Below are 20,528 nucleotides of genomic sequence, written 5' to 3'. Positions count from 1 at the left end.
ATGTATGGAGGCTGGAGGTTGATGCTGGCTTTGTTCCTCTGTCAATCTTTACCATATTTTTGCGATAGGGTCTCTAACTGAGCTTGGGGCTCACCATTTTTGGCTAGTGTAGCTAATTAACAAGTTCCCAGAGTCGGCCTGTTTTCCCTGCTCAGCATTAGGTAATCAGGAGTGGGCTGCCAGACATGAATTTTTAAGTGGGTGCTGGGAATCCAAACTGAGATCATCAGGCTTCCATACCAAGCACATCCCACAAGGGATCATCCCCTTAGCCCCTTCACTTAACCTAAAACTACTGTTAACACTGTCAGCAAGTACACTGTTGGAAAACTTTCACTCCCTTACTCATCAGACTCCAACTCTGTGAGATCGCATCCTCGTCCAGCAGCTGAAGTCTGCCAACATCTCACTCACCATACGAAGCGGAGCTGGGAGACCAACTCCTCTATGAAGACAAATTCTCCATAAAGAAAGGCCACTACAACCAGTACAACCTCACTCATCCCACACCAACTTTGGATGCTTGGTACACATTAAATAAAACACAATAACTGTCTACTGTCTCACAGGAAACTTTCCCTATCCTCTTCCTGGGGGAGAGAGAGGAGGGGAGAAAGGCAAACATAAAATAATAGGTGTTAGAAAAGATGCAAAAAACCTGTTTACTTGCCAGGCGGTGGGGGCGCACGCCTTTAATCCCAGCACTTTGGAGACAGGCAGGTGGATCCCTGTGAGTCTGAGGCCAGCCTGGTCTACAAAGAGAGTCCAGGATAGTCAAGGATAACACAGAGAAACCCTGTCTCGAAAAAACAAAAACAAAGCAACCCAAAAAACAAACAAAAAACAAATTGTTTACTTTTTGATACAAATGTAAAATGGTACTGCCCTTGTGTACAAACAGAGTGGTAGTTTCTCAAATAATTAAATATAATGGCCAAAAGGTTAAAACAAACACGCTTATGTGCCACCTATCAGAGAGTGAAAAGACGAAACAGAACGTGGTGGGTGAATACAAGACAAAAGTGCTTAGCTTTAAAAAAGAGAGAGAAAGAAAAACTGTGAGACAAGCTGCAGCATGAAGGAAGCTGTCTTTCCCTTTTCAGGCAATGAGAGGATTAAAGCAGCCTCAAGCATGCTTGCAAATACTGGACTACTGAGCAACCCCCCTAAGCCTAATGGATAAACCTTGAAGATACCATATTAAGTGAAATAACACGGACACAAACACACACAGGTACACATAGGCGCACACACACGTGTCATATAACTTCCCTTACATGAGATTCTCGGAATAGTCAAATTTATCTAGACAAAATAATAATAGGGAAAAGCTGGGGAAAGAGAAGTTACTGTCCAATGGCTAGAGTTTAGGTTAGGAAAAATGAAAAAGTCCTGGGCTAGATGGTTCTAATAGTTTCATAACAATGAACTGTATGTTTTATATATTCTACTACAATTATTTAAAAGTTAGTTTTCTTGATTTCATAAAGCATCTAATATTATCATGTACACTCAGAACTTGTATTTAGCATTATACCAAGCATCCTAATCAGTGCAACAAAACAAGAAAAAATGTAATTAAGAAAAGTTTTTAATATAAACTTATTTTATGTTATATATTTGATATTATTATATTATGTAGATAATACAATCAATATATTATATTTATGTTTATATTAAAAAGCTGCTGGCCTTTGAGCCACACTAGCTGATATGGGGTGGTACAGAGATAAATTCTCCTTGTTGGACTCTAACCACTATGCAGACAGGGCAGTAAATAAATGGTGGTGCTCTTTCAGCCACTAAACTCTGCAGGGATTTGTTAGATCCACAGAGTAGCACAGTAACTAGGACAGATCAACAACTAGAAACATTAATTTTATTTCCAGATGCTAGCAAAAAATGTTGAAATAAAAGATGAAAACAACAGCTGATATAACAGTAAACAGTATTACTTAGGAATAAGTTTAATAAAGTACTGCAAGATCGCCAGTGTCGGCAGAGTCATGCAAGACTGTACAGTTGGCTCGCCTGTGAGCATAGACGAGGCTGATGGATGCGATGTTACGGCAGAGAAGCCGGAGTGTTTTCTTCAGCTAGTAGCAAAACAGGAAGTCAGAGACACACCACAGGAACTCGTGACTGGGATCTATCATGCTACTCCTGGTTTATTAATAGAGGTGGTATACATAAAGGCTATAACAGCAAACTCTAGCAGCTGAAAATGATCCCAGCCTATAGCCATCAAGAAAATAGGAAATCAAATCAACCACGGGAAAGTGGACTCTGTTAATGTGAAGGGCCTTGGAAACAGATTATTTCCTAGAATATCCAGATAACACGGCTCAGATAACACCTTAATTCTTTTGAAGCTCTAGGATAAAACTCAGCTAAGTCCACGTGGACTTCTGACTTATGGCACTATGAAATGATGATGACGGAATATAAAAATGTACTACATTATGCTAGAAACCAAACATAACAAAGGCAGACACATTCTAAGTATTAGTAGTGATTATGACAGTGATTATATAGCGATACATACCTACTAAAACAGGGCCCGCTGTACACTGCAAACAGATTCATTTTGTAGGTTACCTCTATATTTAAAAAACTGGTCTTAAAGAGAAGTGATTTCTCTAATGTTTACTGCTAATGTTCTTCCTTTCTGCCTTGGATTTGGGGAGCTGGAGATCAAATCCAGGGCCTTGTACCCTCTAGGCAAGCACTGTCCCAACACTCCTGCCACTCTAAATAATACTCTCATAGTTTTATGCATTCTCTGCTCTGTGCCTCTCATTCCCACTCCTACAGGATATCAACAGATTACATGTTCTGATTTGCATTTTAAGGTACTACTTTTAAAAAATCTGGGGTAAAGTGACATACCCCTTTAATCCCAGCATTCAGAACATTTTTTGTAGACAAATTTTGTGAGTTACAGGCCAAAAGTCTACATAGAAAGTTTTAGGCCATCCAGGACTATATAATGAGATCCTAATTCAAACCTCCCCCCCCCCCCGATAATACCATCAAAGACCATATTCTGCTGTCAGAATAGCCATCACACAGGAGACGAGAAGGGGATGTTCTGGGAGGGATCACACAGGATTCCATTTTACTAGCAGGACTTCATTTTTGAAGACATTAAGATGTGTATTTCTTATTCCTTGAGATCATATATTACATATTTTTAAAGTTCTATACCAAAGCTCACAAACTAAGGCCTGTGCACTAAATGCAATCCAACATCTATTTCTGGTAATAAAATTTTTCTGTACCACTATTACAGTCATTTGTTTGTGATTTGTTAATGGCTATACACAACAAAGAAGCTATTTTATTATAAGGTACAACTAAAAAATCTAGAGCACAAATGAAGGTATAACTAACTCACAAGTACCTGAAGATAATCTTGGATGAGGGGGTAGAAAATGGCTAGCAAGGTTGAGGACTGTCCTAGCTAGCTTCAGCTGTCAGCTTGACATAGCCTAGAGTCATCTGAGGGACCTCTACTGAGGGATTGTTTACACTAGGTCAGTTTGTGTAGAGGTCAGAGACCAAGCCAGTAAGCACTCCTCCAATGGGTTCTACTTTGAGTTTCTGCCCTGATTTCCCTCACTGATGACCTGGAAGTATAAGTCAAATAAACACTTCCTGCCCCAGTTTATTTTGGTTTTAACACGGCAAAGGAATAGAACTATCAGCTATAGGGCTGGGGAGTTGCTTCTACTTTGGAAAGTTTTGGCCACCAAAGGTAAAGAGGATCAGGACAAGGACAAGGCTGCAGATTTGAGAATCATAAGAAATTAATAGAAGCTGGGCCAAATGATTCATCTTTTCAAGAAAGAAAAGAGAAGCAAAGAGACATTTGACATCTGGAGGGTTTTATGCTAAGTTATTAGTTAACAAACATGACTTTCATGCTAATTCATGAGGCAAACTAACATTAGTAGGTGAATCCGAGGTGTAACAGTTAGCTGCAGTACAGACATAAAACAGATGAGGTATACTATCCACGTGTGAGTGATAAAGGCTTCTGGGTTGAGTGCACATCAGTGTTTTTCCTCTTCATTTACAAACAACAGCAGCAAAGCCTGCAGTTTGTGGTGGTGCAGACCTGTCATCCCAGGTCTTGGGAGGAGAAAGCAGGAGGATCAGGAGCTCAATGCCAGACTTAGCTATACAGTGAGTCTAAGGTCAGTCTGTAGTACATGAGACCTTGCCTCAAAAAAAAAAAAAAAAAAAAAAAGAGCACATCGCTTATCTTTTATTCTTTTGCCCAATTACCAGCCAGGATGCATCTGTTTAATTTTTACTGGGGACAAACGTAGTTTAAAAATAAAACCTCAAGATTATTAAGCATTTAAAGCTTTCATTAGATTAATATTTGTTGTATTTTCTACTCTGATCCACTTGCTTTTTCTTCTCCCAAACCACAAATACCTAACAAGCTTTCTTAAAAAAAAAAAAAAAAAAGTTTATATATTGCATAAGAACACTCTATAAAAAGAAACATGGAAGGGGGCAAGCTGCCTCAGTCTCAGCCAGCTGAGATGCTTTCTATAGAAAAGATGAGATCAGTGATCTAATTTCCAGAGTCTATCAATAGTAGGGTTTTTTTGTTTACTTTAGTTGAAGTTACAAACAAACACCCTGCCTGTTGTTATGCAGATCCAGAGTGAGCTACTCAGTAGCTGTTCTAATCAGTACTAGCATAAGGAATAAAATTTATTCCTCCAGGAACACATCTACATATTTACATATCAACATGATTTTATTCTACAGAGTAATTTAGATGGGAGAATTTGCAATGTTTGATAATTTTAGTTTACAATTTGCTCAGAGACCAGGACACTCACAGCATGCTGTTTATTATAGTAATACTATTTGTTATAGTAATTTTTACTATTAAGGAGATTCTAAAGTAGTGGGAAAACCACAGAAGTTTACTATACATGCTATGATGTCAGAGACTTTGAGTTACCTCCTTGCTGTTATACCAACTAGACCTCACTGAACTTCTTCTATTTGGCCAATTAAACAAGCATACTGATATTTATTAGGGGAAAAAAAAAACTATAGAAATTAAAGCCTTAAAAAGAACTTTTTATTCTTACTTCGTGAATTTCACATCATGACCCCAATCCCATCCATTTCCCTAACCCTTCATATCTGCCCTCCACCCTTGCAACCTCCTCCCACAACGAAAACAAAAATTAGAAATAAATAAATAAACCCATCTTGCCATAGAGGCTGTGGCATGTCACATAGTATACCCTTTTGCCCAAACTCCTTTACTTGCAAATGTTCATTGCAATGGGTCATTGGTATGGTTTGAGGCCTTTGGCTCTTGCTGCATTATCAATACTGAATCCTCATCAGGAGTCCTCTCTGTGTCATGGAGGTCCTGCAGCTTTGGATCTGCAGGACTAGGCCCTTTATGCACTCCAGCAGTTCATAGTTGTAGTGGATATTGGGGTGGCCCAACTCAGAGCCCTGATCTGGGCCTGGGTGGAACCTGAGTTGGTCAGCCCACCCATTCTCCTGAGCCCATGCCACCAGGGCCAGCTCTCCTGTATTCACACTCTCAGCAGGCTCATCCATGTCTCAGCACCAGTACCAGTTTTACTGTGCTGCCCAGGAGAGGTGTGGGGCATGTTCTCCTTAGTGCTGCAGCTAGTGAGGGGTGGGGCCAGCTCTCTTGCACCAACTCCATCAGAACCAGGTCTCCCATGCTGTCCAAATGAGGGCCAGGGCCAGGTCTCCAGAGTATGGTAGCCTGTGAGGGTCAGGGCTAGCTCAGCACAGTGCTTGGACATCAATATTACCTCAGGCAACAGCCCAGACCAAAGACATCCCCACGGCCTTTGGTGGTAACATGGGCCTGGGACATCAACACAGACACTAGCTGCAATAGGACCAGGGACCCGGATATGGCCCTCAGCAGCATCATGGGCCAGGATGTCACCAGGGCCTCGGTTGGCAGCACAAGCCACTCAGAATCAGTTTGTGTGCCCCTTCCCCCAGTGTCAGTACAAGCCCCGGACATGAACACAAGACCACTGAGATCTGGATGGCCTTGGTGGCAGCATGGGCCACAGACATCAGTACTGCTTCCAGTTGAGTTAGGGCCATGGACTCAGACATGGTAGCAGCTGGGCCTGGACCTTTCCATGGTCCCCATTCCTCATATCCACCTGTTCCTCCCACCATTGAGTCTCCAGTTCCACCTCTCTCCACAGTGCACAAACCGTTTGGCTTTGCTTTCTCTCCCATCTCTCCACCACGTACTCTGTCTTTCTTATATTTCTATCACATATTCACGTATCCTAGTCTCCCATCTCTCCACCACGTACTCTGTCTTTCTTATATTTCTATCACATATTCACGTATCCTAGTGGTACCCCTGGGCATGTGCTTGGGTGTCTCTCCAATTACAACTTTTTAAAAGTACCTAGCATATCTGATACTGTGAGGTCTTCTATACTAATACTAGAGAATCAGATAGTTGCTCAAGTCTCACACCCAGATACTGGGATTCTTTACTCATCCTTCTTAAACACACACACACACACACACACACACACACACACACACACACACAGCCAAAAATGAAAAAAAAAACAAACAAAAAAACCCAAAAAACCCCGCAAGACTTGAAATTTCAGTAAGAACAACAAAAATAGATAAACCTTACTCATTTGCTCTTCACAAGAGCAAAAGAGAAAGATAATTCAGAATTACCTCCCATTTAATAAATGAATAAACCAAAACAACAAGTTTTATGTTTACAACCTTTTCCTTTTTCCACATGCTAGGAATCAAAACCCGAACATTGTGTGTAATGACACCAACCTTTTCTGCTAGAGAAGTGTCAAAGCACTGAATCCAAGCCTTGGTATAATTTCCTCATTTATAAAATGGGAATGATTTCTTTTGAAGATTAAATAAGAATGCGTGGGGCTGGAGAGATGGCTCAGAGTTTAAGGGCACTGACTGCTCCTCCAGAGGTCCTGAGTTCAATTCCCAGCAACCACATGGTGGCTCACCTTCAGGTGTACATGCAGGCAGAGCATTGTATACATAATAATAAATAAATCTTTAAAAAAAAATAAAATAAGAATGCATGTTCATTTCTTTGTTTACAAATTTTTAACAAAGATTAGGACTCATATACTACTTTAGCAAAAGTCTCACAGACATAATCTTTACTTGGGGAATATATAGAAGAGAAGGAGGGAAAGAGGATGCTTATCATAAAAGCACACATGAAATCAAGGTTCTAAGTACAAGCAAGATAAGGTAAGCCATTTCATGGGAGGTAGGGTATCAATAGGTTAGGGAGGTCAAAGAATTCTTTCACAGAGAGCAAGCCAAGGGAAGGCTTCTGAAAATAAGACAAAAGGAATACAAGATGGATTTTTATCACTCTCAAAAGAAGCAAGATAACTAGCAAATGATATTGGGTCTTATAAATGACCCATGGGATCACCCCATAGTGAAGCTCTAAGTGTACTGTTACTATGGCTACCTTGAGCTAAACAAACAAAAATACTCCACCCCGGCCCCCCCCCCCCCAAATACCCTGCCACTCAAATAGCCATTCCAACTATCTTTAAACCAGCACCAGGTGTTCTTAACTCCCATGGTGGCCCTGAGGAAATGACATGACAATAGCAGCTGCTCACTCTGTCTCCTGAAGGCACAGCCCCAGCCTGGAGTTTGCACTGGACATTTTTCTAACACAAGTTTCAGTGAACTCAGGATTATCCTGTGATTGTTTCTACCTAAGCCACAGGTGGAGCCGTCCCTCTGACTGACTAACAGGGGTACCAATGCTAGTGACTGGTGTAGAAAAGACAGTGCTATGGTTGGTATAAACAAAAGCTTCCGTTTGTCTGAGACGTGCGAACAACTCTCTTCTGCTGTACAAGCAGTCTTTAGCTCAGTTGGGAGAGCTGTACTGTCTTCCCTGATCTTGCCAACATTGGGCCCAATAAAAGGGTTTGATCAAACCATCTTTTCTGGCCTGTTTCAGCAATGTTAGTTAATAGCTGGTAACATGAGGAAAGCAGCAGCAGAAGCCATGGTGCATTGACAGAAGGGGCAGAACAGCAGTGGCATAGTGTAGCGAGTAAAAGGAACAGCAGAAATGATGGAATAACTGGCTCCTTTATAGCTGAAGACGGACAGCTGAGCAGTTGGCAGGCTAAAGTGCAACAATGGCAAAATGGGGGCCATGGAGAGGTTTTAGTAAGTAAACGTGCTTGCTGTACATGTCTGGCACAAACCTAATGGCCTGAGTTTGATCTTGGAGGTCAACACTTTAAAAGTTGGATGTACTTGCAGGTACGGCTGTTGTGTCACATGTGCATCAGCAGACAGCAGAGAGAGACTACGTCTATGCTCAGTGCTCTGACCTATGAACATCTGAATGATTAGTAGCCTAACATTCCCTGAAAAAGGTGAGCCAGAGACGACCACCAGTTGGCACAAGGCAGGCCTGGATGGCCTCCCAGGACAGGAAGCAAGCCAGAGACTAGAAAACTCCTGCCTGGGACCATGAGCCCCCGGGCAGGATTGAGTCCAAAACAGACAATCCTTGCAAGGGGCCACACAGGCTGGCCAGGTGAGGAGTGAGCCCAAGACAACCACTAGACTGGCACTATGGAGCCTAAACAGGGAGCTAGCCTGAGAAGAAACCAGTCTGGTATCACACAGGCCTGGGGGTGATGTACACTGGGCAGACCATGTTCAATATAACCCCCTGCTCAGTGCCATAATCTGTGAGTAGAGCACAGCACTCCTGAGACAACTGCAGACACTCACAAACCCCTGATGCCACTAAGAGGAGCAAGTAAGTGGTGGAAAGATGGAAAAGTAAAAGGAACAGAAGGATGTGGGCACAATGAAGAGAGGCACAACTGGAGAATTGAGGGTAGTAGCCTCGAGTGTGAGTAGCCAGTGATGCTACCTGGGTCTATGGTGGGATCCCGGCCTACACTGCCACCGGGGGACACATATGGGTCTGCCTCTCTGTAGCAGCAGGGGTGTGCTATCACCAAAGGCCAGGTGGATATCCTTGGTCTGGGCTGCAACCTGGGGGCATGTTGATATTTGCGAGCTGTGCAGAACTGCCCCCACCCCTCACTTGGGCATCAAGGGAGAACTGCCCTAGAGGTATGAGAGCAGAAGAGCTGACTCCACCCTAGCCAGCTGCAGTACCAGGGAGAGCAGGCCTGCACATTGTGTGAGCTGGCCTGAGGATGAGAGCCTGAGAGAGCTGGTCCTACCATCTGTCTCCTTGCAATGTCTTGGGCAAGGGAAAGATACCTTCCTCCCTCCTCACCCATTCACCACCTGCAGCAGGCAAGTGACCTGGTGGGGTCATTAGAGCAGCAGAGCTGTCCTTGCCCCTCACCAACTGCAGTACAGTAGAGCTGGCCCTAGATGTGGGGGTATGGGATGTGGAGATGTAGGTGTATGGGAGAGGCAGCTCAGCTTCTTGTCTGCAGTGTAATGACATTGGTAGGGGAAAGTTGGCCTCAATGGAGATCTTGAGAGCAGGAGAGCTAGTCCTGCCCCCCATCTGTTGTTACACTCTGGAAAGCGGGCCCTGCACCTCGCCTGGACAGCTTAATCAGAGCTGGCCCTACAGATGAGCCAGCCCCAGAAGCATAATTGCAGGAGAACTGGCCCCACCTCCTGTCTGCTGGGCAGTGACCCGGATGAGGGAGAGACACCTTCCTCCTCTCTCATCTATGGCAGACTAGAGAGCTGGCCCTGTGGGTCATGAGAATGGGAGAACTGGCCATGTCCCTCACCAGCCGCAACACTCGGGAAATCAGACCCCGCACCTCATCTGGACAGCAGGATAGAACCAGCTCTGGTTGCAGGGGTTCTTCTGAGTGACCTAGCCCTGAGGGTGTGAGAATGGGAGAGCTTGGAGGGCGAGCCATCTCATATACCTCTCCGGCCCAGATGCCGGGCTTGAATTGGCCCATCCCAACATCTGCCCCATCAATGAACTGCTGAAGTGCATGAAGGATCCAAAACTACAAGATGACACAGGGCAACAACAGGATATTCGAGAGGAGTCCTAGTGAGGTTCCAGTATTGACAGAAGCCAGAGGCCTCGTTACTGACCAACAAGTCATTGCAATGAACATTCACAAACAAAGAAATATGGACAAAAGGGTATACTGTGGGACACATTGTAACACACTGAGGTTTCCACAATGAGATTTTTTTTCTTTGCTGTGTGGCAGGCTGCAAGGGTGGAAGGCGGGTATGAGGGGAAGGGGAGATAAGTGGGATTGGAGTGCATGGTGTGAAATTCATAAAGAACCAATAAAAAGTTAAAATAAATATTATAAGAAAATTTAAAGAACAGTTGGATGTGGTGGTGCACATCTGTAATTTTACAACTCTATGAAAGGCCAAGATATAATACTCAAGCAGAAGTTGTGAAGCAACTTCTAAAAGTTATCCTCTGTCCTCTACAAGTTTACATGTGTGCTATGGCATGCATCTACAGGCACAAACACATATTTTTCTTTCTTCTTCTACACATACACAATAATTTTTTAAAAACTAAAAATACAAAAACAAAAAACAAAACAAAAAACAAGTGAAACTGTAAGACTGGTAGCTGGCGGCAGCAGAGACATCAGTGAAAAAGCAATAGTATAGCTCCTTCACTAAAGGTGGCAACCGTGACAGCAGTCTTAGGCAGAAAAGGCATTAGAACAGCTTGAGAAGCAGCTGGAACAAGGGGACAGCAGAAATAGAGAGGATGGAGCACTGAGGATGAAGAAGGATAGAATAACCAAAGAGAAACTGCAGGCCCTAGTTGTAGAGTTTTAGAGAGCTCTCAAGCCTTTAGGACTAGGAGTCTCACACACCCCAGCCTGGCAGCTTTAACACTGGTTCCTAAGGGCTTTAGAATCCCAACAACTAGGCCCTCCCGGACACTACAACACCTGCTGTTACTGAGGGCTAAAGATGAAAGGAAAGAGAAATGGCTAAGAAGCTGATCCGTGGGTAAGAACATTTGCTGCACAAGCAGGAGGACCTGAGTTCAAATCCCCAGAACATGAGGAAGGAGGGAACACAGGAAGATCCCGGGGGTTTACTGGTTGCCAGCCTAGCTTCTGGTTTAATGAGAGATCCTGTCTCAAGTGAATAAAGCAGAAGATACCTAACATTCGCCTCCATTTACCATGTGAGCACACAGGTGCGCACACACACACTCACATACAAGAAATATAACTCCTTGCCCTTGTTATTACACCTTGCATTCTGATCACCAGAAGTCACAACAGGATAGTTGGGAATGAAAAGGAAATTCTGAGCAGTAAACAAACAAGAAAAAATATTTTACAATATGGTTATTTTTAGTTCAGTGACTTCCTCCAACATTTCTTTTTCCCTGAAGGTCCCAGGAAATGCATGGCCTTTACTTTCAAGGAATGAACTTGTAGTTTCTGGACAGAGTTGATCTCTTTCCCACAGCTGGAGGGAAAGAACGTCTGTGCCAGCTGCAGCCCTATTCTTGTTTTTTTGTTTTTGTTTTTTAAGATTTTATTTATTTTATGTATATGAGTGCTCTATCTGCATGCACAAGAGGGCACTAGAGAGTATAGATGGTTCTGAGGCACCAAGTGGTTGCTGGGAACTGAACTCTGGACCTCTAGAAAAGCAGACAGTGCTCTTAAGTGTGGAGCCATCTCTCCAGCCCTGCAGCCCCACTCTTAACTGCTGATCCCTTAGCAAACAATTCAACACAGCGGTGTTTGCTGCACAGTCACAAGAATCATACAACTGAGGGCAGGCAGTGGGGGCACACCCCTTTAATCTCAGCACTCAGGAAGCAGAGGCAGGCGGATCTCTGAGTACGAGGCCAGCCTGGTCTACAGAGTAAGTTCCAGGGCAGCCAGGGCTACACAGAGAAACCCTGTCTCAAAAACAAACAAAAGAATTATACATCTGAAAAGGATATGTTGAAAATATAAAAGAAAAATAATTTAATGTTTGGGTTCTTGGTGAAAGAAAAGAAAATGAATGTAACTCAAAGTGAGCAGTAGATTAAAATGCTTTTCTCCTCTTCTACTCCCTTTTCTTTATAGCAAAAATGAAAAATATAGGCAATATAGCTAGAAAACAACCAAAATGGATTTGGGGTCACAACCATAGTCCAATCTAGCTACATCTCATAATAATACACATATTCATATAACCACTAGGCATCTTTTTTGTTTGTCCAATAGACACCTCACACCATCACCTATTAACATACAATTTAAAGATAAAATTATGAAAAATTTAAATCTAAATATAAAAATTAGGAAGCATAGTTGATAGATAAAATTATAATTAATAAAGAATTCTGTTTGCTGAGCATGATGATGCATGCCTTTAACCCCAACACTTAGGAGCCAGAAGCAAGTGGATCTATCGGTTCAAGGTCAGCCCAGTCTACATAGTAAGTTCCAGGACAGCCCACGATATGTAGCAAGATCCTGCCTCCAAAAACAAACAAAGAAACAAACAAATCCAGTTTACGTAACAGATAGACTATAAAAAATATCTTCTCATAAAAATTTTTTAATAAAACTTACTTTCATAAAGATATTTTCCAGAAAATAAGAATATAAACAAACAAAAATCTCTCCTGAGCTATCAGCTCTTCTCTGGTGGTGGAGAATATACTCAGCAGTTCAACACAGTCTCAATATTTTGACTCCACTGACTCCAGTCTCAGGAAATCATTCAGAAGCAGTTCCCCAACCCAAGAGTCATTACCTCATCTTTTATACCCATCTTCTATCTAGTGCATAAATAATTGATAAAAAAAATAATACAATTATTTACTGTGATTTGGGTTTAAACATTTTTTTTTTTTTTTAAATTTCTTTCCTTTGTGTGTGTGTGTGTTGTGGATCAAACGTAGGGCCTCACACCATGCTAAGCTTTAATGTCAGCATTAAACATTTTCTTACACTAAAAGTCAGTTCAAAATTACTAAATCAATCAAACAATAGCAAGTACATTCCAATAAAATACAGAATAATTACAATACTATAACTCAATCCTTCACACCTGATACCTAGTTCACAAGCTGGTTTTGTTCTTAATGAAGCAAAATCATCACAAGTATTAACTGCATTACCTTCATAATGTTAACTAAGTCTGTTTGATAGTAGCGGTCCTGATGTGCATTCGCTGCTGCTAGCGTAAGAAGGTAATCATTCCTTGCATGGGTAGCTTTGGAATTACATTCAGATCGCCGGGCTTTTAACTACAACACAGCACACAAAAACAAAATATTAATGCATCTGCCATTACACTGAAACACACATATGATTATCACCCTTAGGAGCAATGGTGGGACATGTTTATAAACTCAGTAGTTGGCAGCCTGAGTCAGGAAGATCTTGAATTTGAGACTAGACTGGACCACATAAATAAGACCCTAACAAGAATGAATGGAGTGGCTACTGGTAATTAGTACCAGTAATTAACAAATGATGTCACACTAAAAATAAAGAACCAAGTAGAAAAAAAATCTTAGGTATATAAAAAGTACTCATTACTAAGAAATGAAACATGAAAGAATATTTTCAAATTTTTAAAAATGTTATATATGAGTATGGCATATATCATTCCTATGTCCACTCCATGTCCTCTCCAAAAATTCATGATCTCTTAATTACATGTATATACATATGTACATGTATGCATATACATATGTGTGTATGTTATATACATAAACATATACACACACGTATATATCTAACCAAATGAATTAGCTTTGCTTGTAAGCACCTGGGTCCAGGGCTGACCACTTGGGATTGGACAACCTATGTGAAAGCTTGTTCCTGGAAAAATGGATTCTCCCTCTCTTAGCAGCACTGAGGACCTGTAGCTCTTTATCTGAGGGTGAGACCATGTGATATTTCCCCTGTTTGTATTGACATGTCAACTGATGTTGTCATTAAGTGCTGGTCTTGTTCAGGCAACCATTCAGTTGAAAGCTCATGGGTAGATATTACCAGTCAACTCTAGGGAACATTATGTAACAATCTTAGTTTTATTTTACATACTTCTGAAACTTTGTAGAAAAACTCAAAATATTTTGTTCATTTTATTTAAGTATAAAATAAGGACTTTGAAATTAAATACATTACCTTCCAAAACATTGGTAAATTTAGTAGAGTTAGAAAATAGTTTTCAAGCTTATTCAAATCAAAATATTTTGTAAGATTTATTTATTGGAGAGGTGTACACACATGCCATACATGCTTGTTAGAGGACAACACAGAGGATATAAGTTCTTTCCTTCCATTATTAGCATCTAGGAATTGAACTCAGGTCATCAGGCTTTGCTGAAGGTGCCTATTCTTGCTGAGCCAACTCACTGTCCAAAAACTATTTAAACATTGCTAATGTGCCCCTCCCAAACCTGCCTTCTGCTGGGGATACTCACAAGAAAGGCAACTCGCCAGCTTGCCTAACAGCTGTTCTACAATTCAAAGACCCACATGAAAACTTACTTGCATTGGGCAGAGAAGGCCTGCTAAAGGTATATGTCTGAGAAGAGAAGATTTTGAGCACTTCCTAAAATCCCTGCACTGTATCTCTGAACTAGGAGATAAGGATATATAAGCAGTTAAGGATAGAAACCTATCCTTAAAGTAGTCTTGAAAAGCAAGTTGTGCCCAAAGTATTAACAGCTTTGCAAAAAATCCACATATTGAGAGAGAAAGCTCCTGCTTGGGTCACTGATCTTAAAGTGGTTTTCCAAGGCAGGAATAACCCCCTTCACCCTTGACAGAGTTAATTGTTAACTTTATAAGCCAAGAGGCTTCTCATTTGTGATATACACTGTTCAAAACTCACCTTCACACTTGCTTTCTGTAAACTGATTCTTGATTGAAAAAGACTAAGTTTAGACCTATAATAAAAATAGAAAAGCATATTTTAAAATCTTATAGACTATATAGTGAAATTATATTACAAGTACTTAATTTGAAACGACCCTTTCAAGACACTTTTCTAAATCTAAATTAAAAGTAGAAAACCAAGAGTAATGTATATTTGCTTTTGTCTGTATTTAACAAGCTGGAATGCTAAAAGAATGCTCTGAGGACCCTGCGCCCACAATAAGTTATTCATGTTTGCTTGCCCTCCACTTCTAAAGAGTATTCTGAAGTTACTAAGAAAGCCATTGGCCTTGGCCCTGTGTGATTCTGATTGTTCTATTTAGTCATCTTCCACTCAGTATTGGTACCTTTAATTTGTGAAAGGAACCATAATGTACCATTACTAGTAAAATTATGTTGGAATATTATATATTTAAGAATATATAAATATATGTATATATTTAAAATGAGATAATTTCACAAAGAAAAGTCAACAGACAAATGCTGAATGAACAAGCAAGACTCTTGTGACCAGTGGTTTTTCTGAAGCTGCAAAGTTTGTCTTGACTGCAGTGCCATGGTGATTGCCATGGGAGAAGTCAACACATGTGCTGGCAGCTATGCCTTAATATCAAGAACAGTCTCAGAGCACTTGGGATTGGAAACAAAGCAGTTGGTCTCTAAAGAGTAGTGAAGGCGGACTCTTGTTTCTAATAAGAGAGAAGACATCCAGGAACAAATGCACACTCTCCCTAACTCTTTACTGTGATTTAAGCTTGTGGCTAGAGCTCTTGCCTAGACTGCAAAGCTCTTGGTTCAATCAAAAGCATCAAAACAAAGTCTAAGATATTCCAGACTCCACTTATTTCTTACCTTGTCATATTCATATTTATATTTCATGGGAGTTTATTTTTTTTACTAATCAGACTTCTAATTTTGATTCAGAAAACAAAGGTCAAAGGAGTTAAGACTAGAAAGTGACTATTTAGGGTAAAGAAAGACTGTGTTTAAAGTATTCAGTTCTCCTCTTTCTGTAGTCATCATCCAAACAGGCTGCATTGAACCTACATCTTCCAGTGCAAGGTTTTAATTTATAACATCTGCTTCATTTGCTAATCTGCACATATTCCTTGAATTGTATTAAAGTAATATTAGTGGCAAAATTAAGACAGCACATGATAGGATGCTATTCAGATGGCTCAGTAGCTAAAAGTGTTTGCTGCCAAGTCTGATATTCAATTCCTATGACCAATATAGTGAAAGGCGAGAACAGACTCCTGTGAGTTGGACCTTGACCTCCACATGCACAGTATGGCATGCCTGTGTCCATACACATGTGCACACATACATAAATGTACTTTTTAAAGGCACTGTCTGGGGCTGGGGAAATGGTATAGTTGGTTAAATGCTTGCCATACAAGCATGAGGACTTGAGTTCAAATGCCAATTCTGGTGAAGCTGAGGCAGGAGGATGGGTCCCTGGGATTTGTTGATCAGTAAACTAAAATCAGTGAGCTTTAGGTTCAGCAAGAGGCTCTGTCTGAATAAGGTGGAGAGAACTGAGGAAGACACCTGACATCTACTTCTGGCCTGTGAGCCCCCACCCCCATATGCACTTAATACATGTGTACAAATACATATAAAGACAGTACCTATCCTTAAAGATGGGTATTACAAAAAGCAGACAGAATTTTTACAAATTATAGACTATACAATGAATTATGCTGTTTAATATTCCTTGCCATCTGCTTTCAAATGTTCATGTTCTTTAGGTTTCCCAACTCAACTTCACATCTACTATATAACATATAATCGCATCCTTATAACTGTCATCTGATGCGCAAATGACCCTCAAAGGAAGATCATCAATCCCAAATTGTCATACCAGAGCAAACATTTGACTACCTAGCAAACATACCCATGCCATTGTGTCTAACTGGCTCTTCAGAATCTACACCTCTAAAATGAAGCTAGTTCATTGTCTCCTTTAACTGTATCCCTCTCCTTTCTGTGGCCTTTCCTATACTGCCTATCAAAGTATCTATCAATATTGTTATCCAATCTTTATGCTCCTTTCCTGATATTCCTTCCTCATCTTAGAAAAATTAAACTAAGCTTTAAGGCTCTGTTCAAACACCATGCTTCTATAAAGGCTTCCCTTATCATTATGAAAAATTAACCTTTATCTTTTATGCATGAATGTTTTTGTACTTCTATAAATACTAAATGAGTGATTTTAGGCACTTTATTTCTTTTGAGTTTACTATGAGTACACAAACCATCTATAAAGTTATATTTAAATAAATGATCTTATTCTAGGCTCCAAATTTGAGAGCACAAAGCTTACTTTCTTGTACTCATCTCTATACTCAAAATACCCAAAGGAAAGTACTAATTCAATGAGCACGGAGTGAATGAATGAAGTAACTGGATTACTCTTTAGTTAAATTAATTTCTAAAAAAGTTGTATACTGACCTAAAATGTCTTGCTTTGCATTTGAGCCATATAAAAAGGCAGCTCTAGGTGTCAGCTGTCTCCTAAACTCTACCAAGAAGTCAACTAGACCTCTTAGGAAGTCAGTCAATATTTCATTTTCACCCTTTAGATCATGGCTACCTGAGGTATTTACATAAGCTCTACCAATCTAATAATTCTCAGGTCTAGAACCTATGAGAGGTTAAAAAGTAAGTTCATAAAGTCCACTATGACTGAGTAAGTTTTGCCAATTTAAACTTTCAGGTCAGGACTAGAGATGGCTTAGTAGTTATGAGCCCTTGTCCTTGGAGAGAACTTGGATTCAGTTCAGTGCACCACATGAAGCTGACAACTATTTGTAATTCTGTGTCTCTCTTTTACCCAAACCTACACACAAAGTAAAAATAGTTATAAATTAAATGAAAAACCTTTCAGGACTTAGTGAGAAGATGGACTCAGTTAAGTACATGAAATAATCATATACTTAAAATAAAATAATAAAACCAAAAAATGTAATTAAGGAAATGTTAAATGTTTCCCTATAACATTAAAAATGAAATGACCATTCATTTATCATCATTTTGAGCTCAATTAAATATTAGGAGCTCCCCCCCCCCAATTTTTATGAAATACTTATGAAGTTGTCAAAATATTTTGCAGGTAAGAGTATGGAGTGAAACAATTGTCTTCTGGACATGATAGGGCAACTACACTCATGAACTCAGAGAAGCTGTGGTAGCCTGCATAAGACCTGCACAAGATCGAGCCAAAATTCTAGTGTGGAAGGAGAAGACGCTCAAGAGCCCCAGCATCTAGCTCATGAGCTTCTGGGGCAGGCAAGTCAGTTTTCTTTACGAGTACGGCCACTGGTAGGTTGGCAGTATGGATAGCCCAAGACCCATAAATATATTGGCAGTACACTGTACTCAGTGAGTTATTAACAAGAGCAGAAAAGACATGAAGCTGTGAAGGGATAGGAGGTTGGCATGGATGTGGGAAGAGTTAGGAGGAAAGAAGGGAATGAATATAATCAAAATACATTGTACACATGTGTAAAATCCTAGAAAAAATAATAAAAAATATTACATTAAAAATTTCTTGGATAAAAAATGCTAGATACCACTCCTGTACCAGGATGTACAGGCAGAGTGCAAGGCTGTGTGATTTCATGCCAAGGAAGTCAGATTTCTAGACCATGCACAAGCCAGCACAGTGAACACGAGTCAGTTCCCCTGCTCTCCGATGTCTTCAGAACTCAACCCAGCAACACAGGTGCTGGTGGTACTGGTGGCCTTTTCTCACCAATGTAAGAAATATCAAATGCGAGGTTTTTCTGACAAATACTCTAAAACTTGTGTTTAAGACAAAGAATTAAAATCTTTTTATCTGTCCCACCTTGTAAAGCTTTATGCAAAAGTCTTTAATTCTCCCCACCCAGTAACATCTGTTTACACAAAGGCCCACAGCTCTATCCTAGGAATCCGAAGGCCTAGTAGCTTTTTCTCTTTGGAGCAGTGACCCCTTTTCCACTTCCTTCATTTCCTGTGCCACAGTTCTTTTCAGACTAACTACCTGAACAAGACCGCAAGGCTGGACCCAGCTAACGGGGAAAGACACAGCTACCACCTGAGTTAGACTAAAAGCCAAATGCACTTCCTGTCTTGATGTGTTTGCTCTTCCAATTGTCAAGTTGTCATTGATTAAAAAAAAAAAATCTCTATTTTGTGTGATTTATATCTTCTATAACTAACTGTAGTGCCTTCTTTTCCTTGTTTGTCAAAGAACTATAATGCATATACCTCTAAGTGAAATTAACTGACTGTTAAAGCACAGATATAAATAAATATGTATTAAATTTAATGTAAAAAAATAAAAAACAAAGCTTCAGAAAAGCTTTCACTTGACGTATCCATGATCCTTCAATGACAGGTGAGGTTCACAGGTTTTCAACAATTAGAGCCAACATGATCAAAAGGGGGCATTAAGCCCTGATTTCTCACACAGCATAGCAACTTTAAATTGTCAGTAAGCTCTCAGGTCTGTAAATACAATCTTGATTATCTTTCCTTTTCAAAACTTGATTTAATTATCAAATATCCCTATTTTTCCACATTAAAATAGATAAAGCCAGCCAACAGAAGAAAAAACTGTGATCGACAGTACAAAATACATGGAGGTTGAATGAATCCAGCACAACCTAAGAACAAGTCTAGACCTTCTATTAACAGAGAACAAAGCACTGACAAAGATAACATTTATTTACATAGTTATTTTCTTAGAAATGATAAAATGCCTACTTTGCTTCGATGTCAGCTTTCTCTCTTACTGCATGAGCCATCTGTTCAGTCTCAAAGTACTTCTTTTTGCCTTTCGCTAAGTCTTTCACAGTTTCTTGTAATTCTGTTTGGATCTTTGTCAACTGGTCCACACACTGTAAAAATGCAAAAACGCAATTATTACAATTTTAGTTTTTAGGTTTACGGAAAATGAGTTTCAGCTTAGGACTGTACAATAAACAATCAGGATAGAAGCTCAGGAAAAACCCCAGCAATTTATTGTCCTTCACTTGCAAATTAAAATCTGGTGAACAGCTGGTACTTCCATCTCAAGTACTGTACCAAATATTGTCACAGCTTGCTTACCTATCATTCTTTGGAAATAACTCTAATGCTGCTGCTGAATCATCTCTGGCAAAGATAAGCCACAGATTTTTTTTTCCCTTTAAGTTTTTTTGAGATAGGGTTTCTCTATGTAGACTTGACTGTTCTGGACTCACTCTGTAGACCAGGCTGGCCTCAAATTCAGAGACCGCCTGCTTCTGCCTCCCAGAGAACTGAGATTACAGGTGCCCAGCTGCCAGACATTCTTAAACAAATGTGCTTAATCCAAACAATATTAAATGAATGTTCTAGATAGATTAAATTAAATATATATATATACTATTGGCTTTGGGCTACTGAAATCATTTTTGGCATACAGAATATGAGGGCTTTTTAAAAAAAATTTCTAAAGATCCAAATAAAATAAAAACCAAACACTTTATGATTCCTGACATGCTATCTACTTAAGTAATTACTTAATTATTTTTTGAAATATTGGCAATTTCTAATAAATAACTTTATCAG

At 40.1% G+C, this 20,528-nt stretch overlaps 1 protein-coding gene and 1 pseudogene across 2 annotated transcripts in view; one reads left to right on the top strand and one right to left on the bottom strand.

The window, feature by feature from the left end:
- The window catches only part of Fchsd2 (FCH and double SH3 domains 2), a 175,747-nt gene that overhangs the window by 69,311 nt on the left and 85,908 nt on the right, over positions 1-20,528 (bottom strand). For both annotated transcript variants that reach the window (XM_051149058.1, XM_051149059.1), the window contains exons 6-8: positions 19,701-19,834; positions 14,905-14,959; positions 13,175-13,303 (exon numbers count right to left, since the gene is read on the bottom strand). In XM_051149058.1, the coding sequence (XP_051005015.1) occupies positions 13,175-13,303; positions 14,905-14,959; positions 19,701-19,834 (318 nt within the window). The remainder of the gene's footprint in view (positions 1-13,174; positions 13,304-14,904; positions 14,960-19,700; positions 19,835-20,528) is intronic.
- On the top strand, positions 8,335-8,457 carry LOC127192514 (uncharacterized; annotated as a pseudogene).

Source organism: Acomys russatus, chromosome 7, assembly GCF_903995435.1.
Source record: "Acomys russatus chromosome 7, mAcoRus1.1, whole genome shotgun sequence".
Taxonomy (NCBI): domain Eukaryota; kingdom Metazoa; phylum Chordata; class Mammalia; order Rodentia; family Muridae; genus Acomys; species Acomys russatus.
Note: the sequence above shows the minus strand (reverse complement) of the source record. Positions and strands in the feature narration are given on the sequence as shown.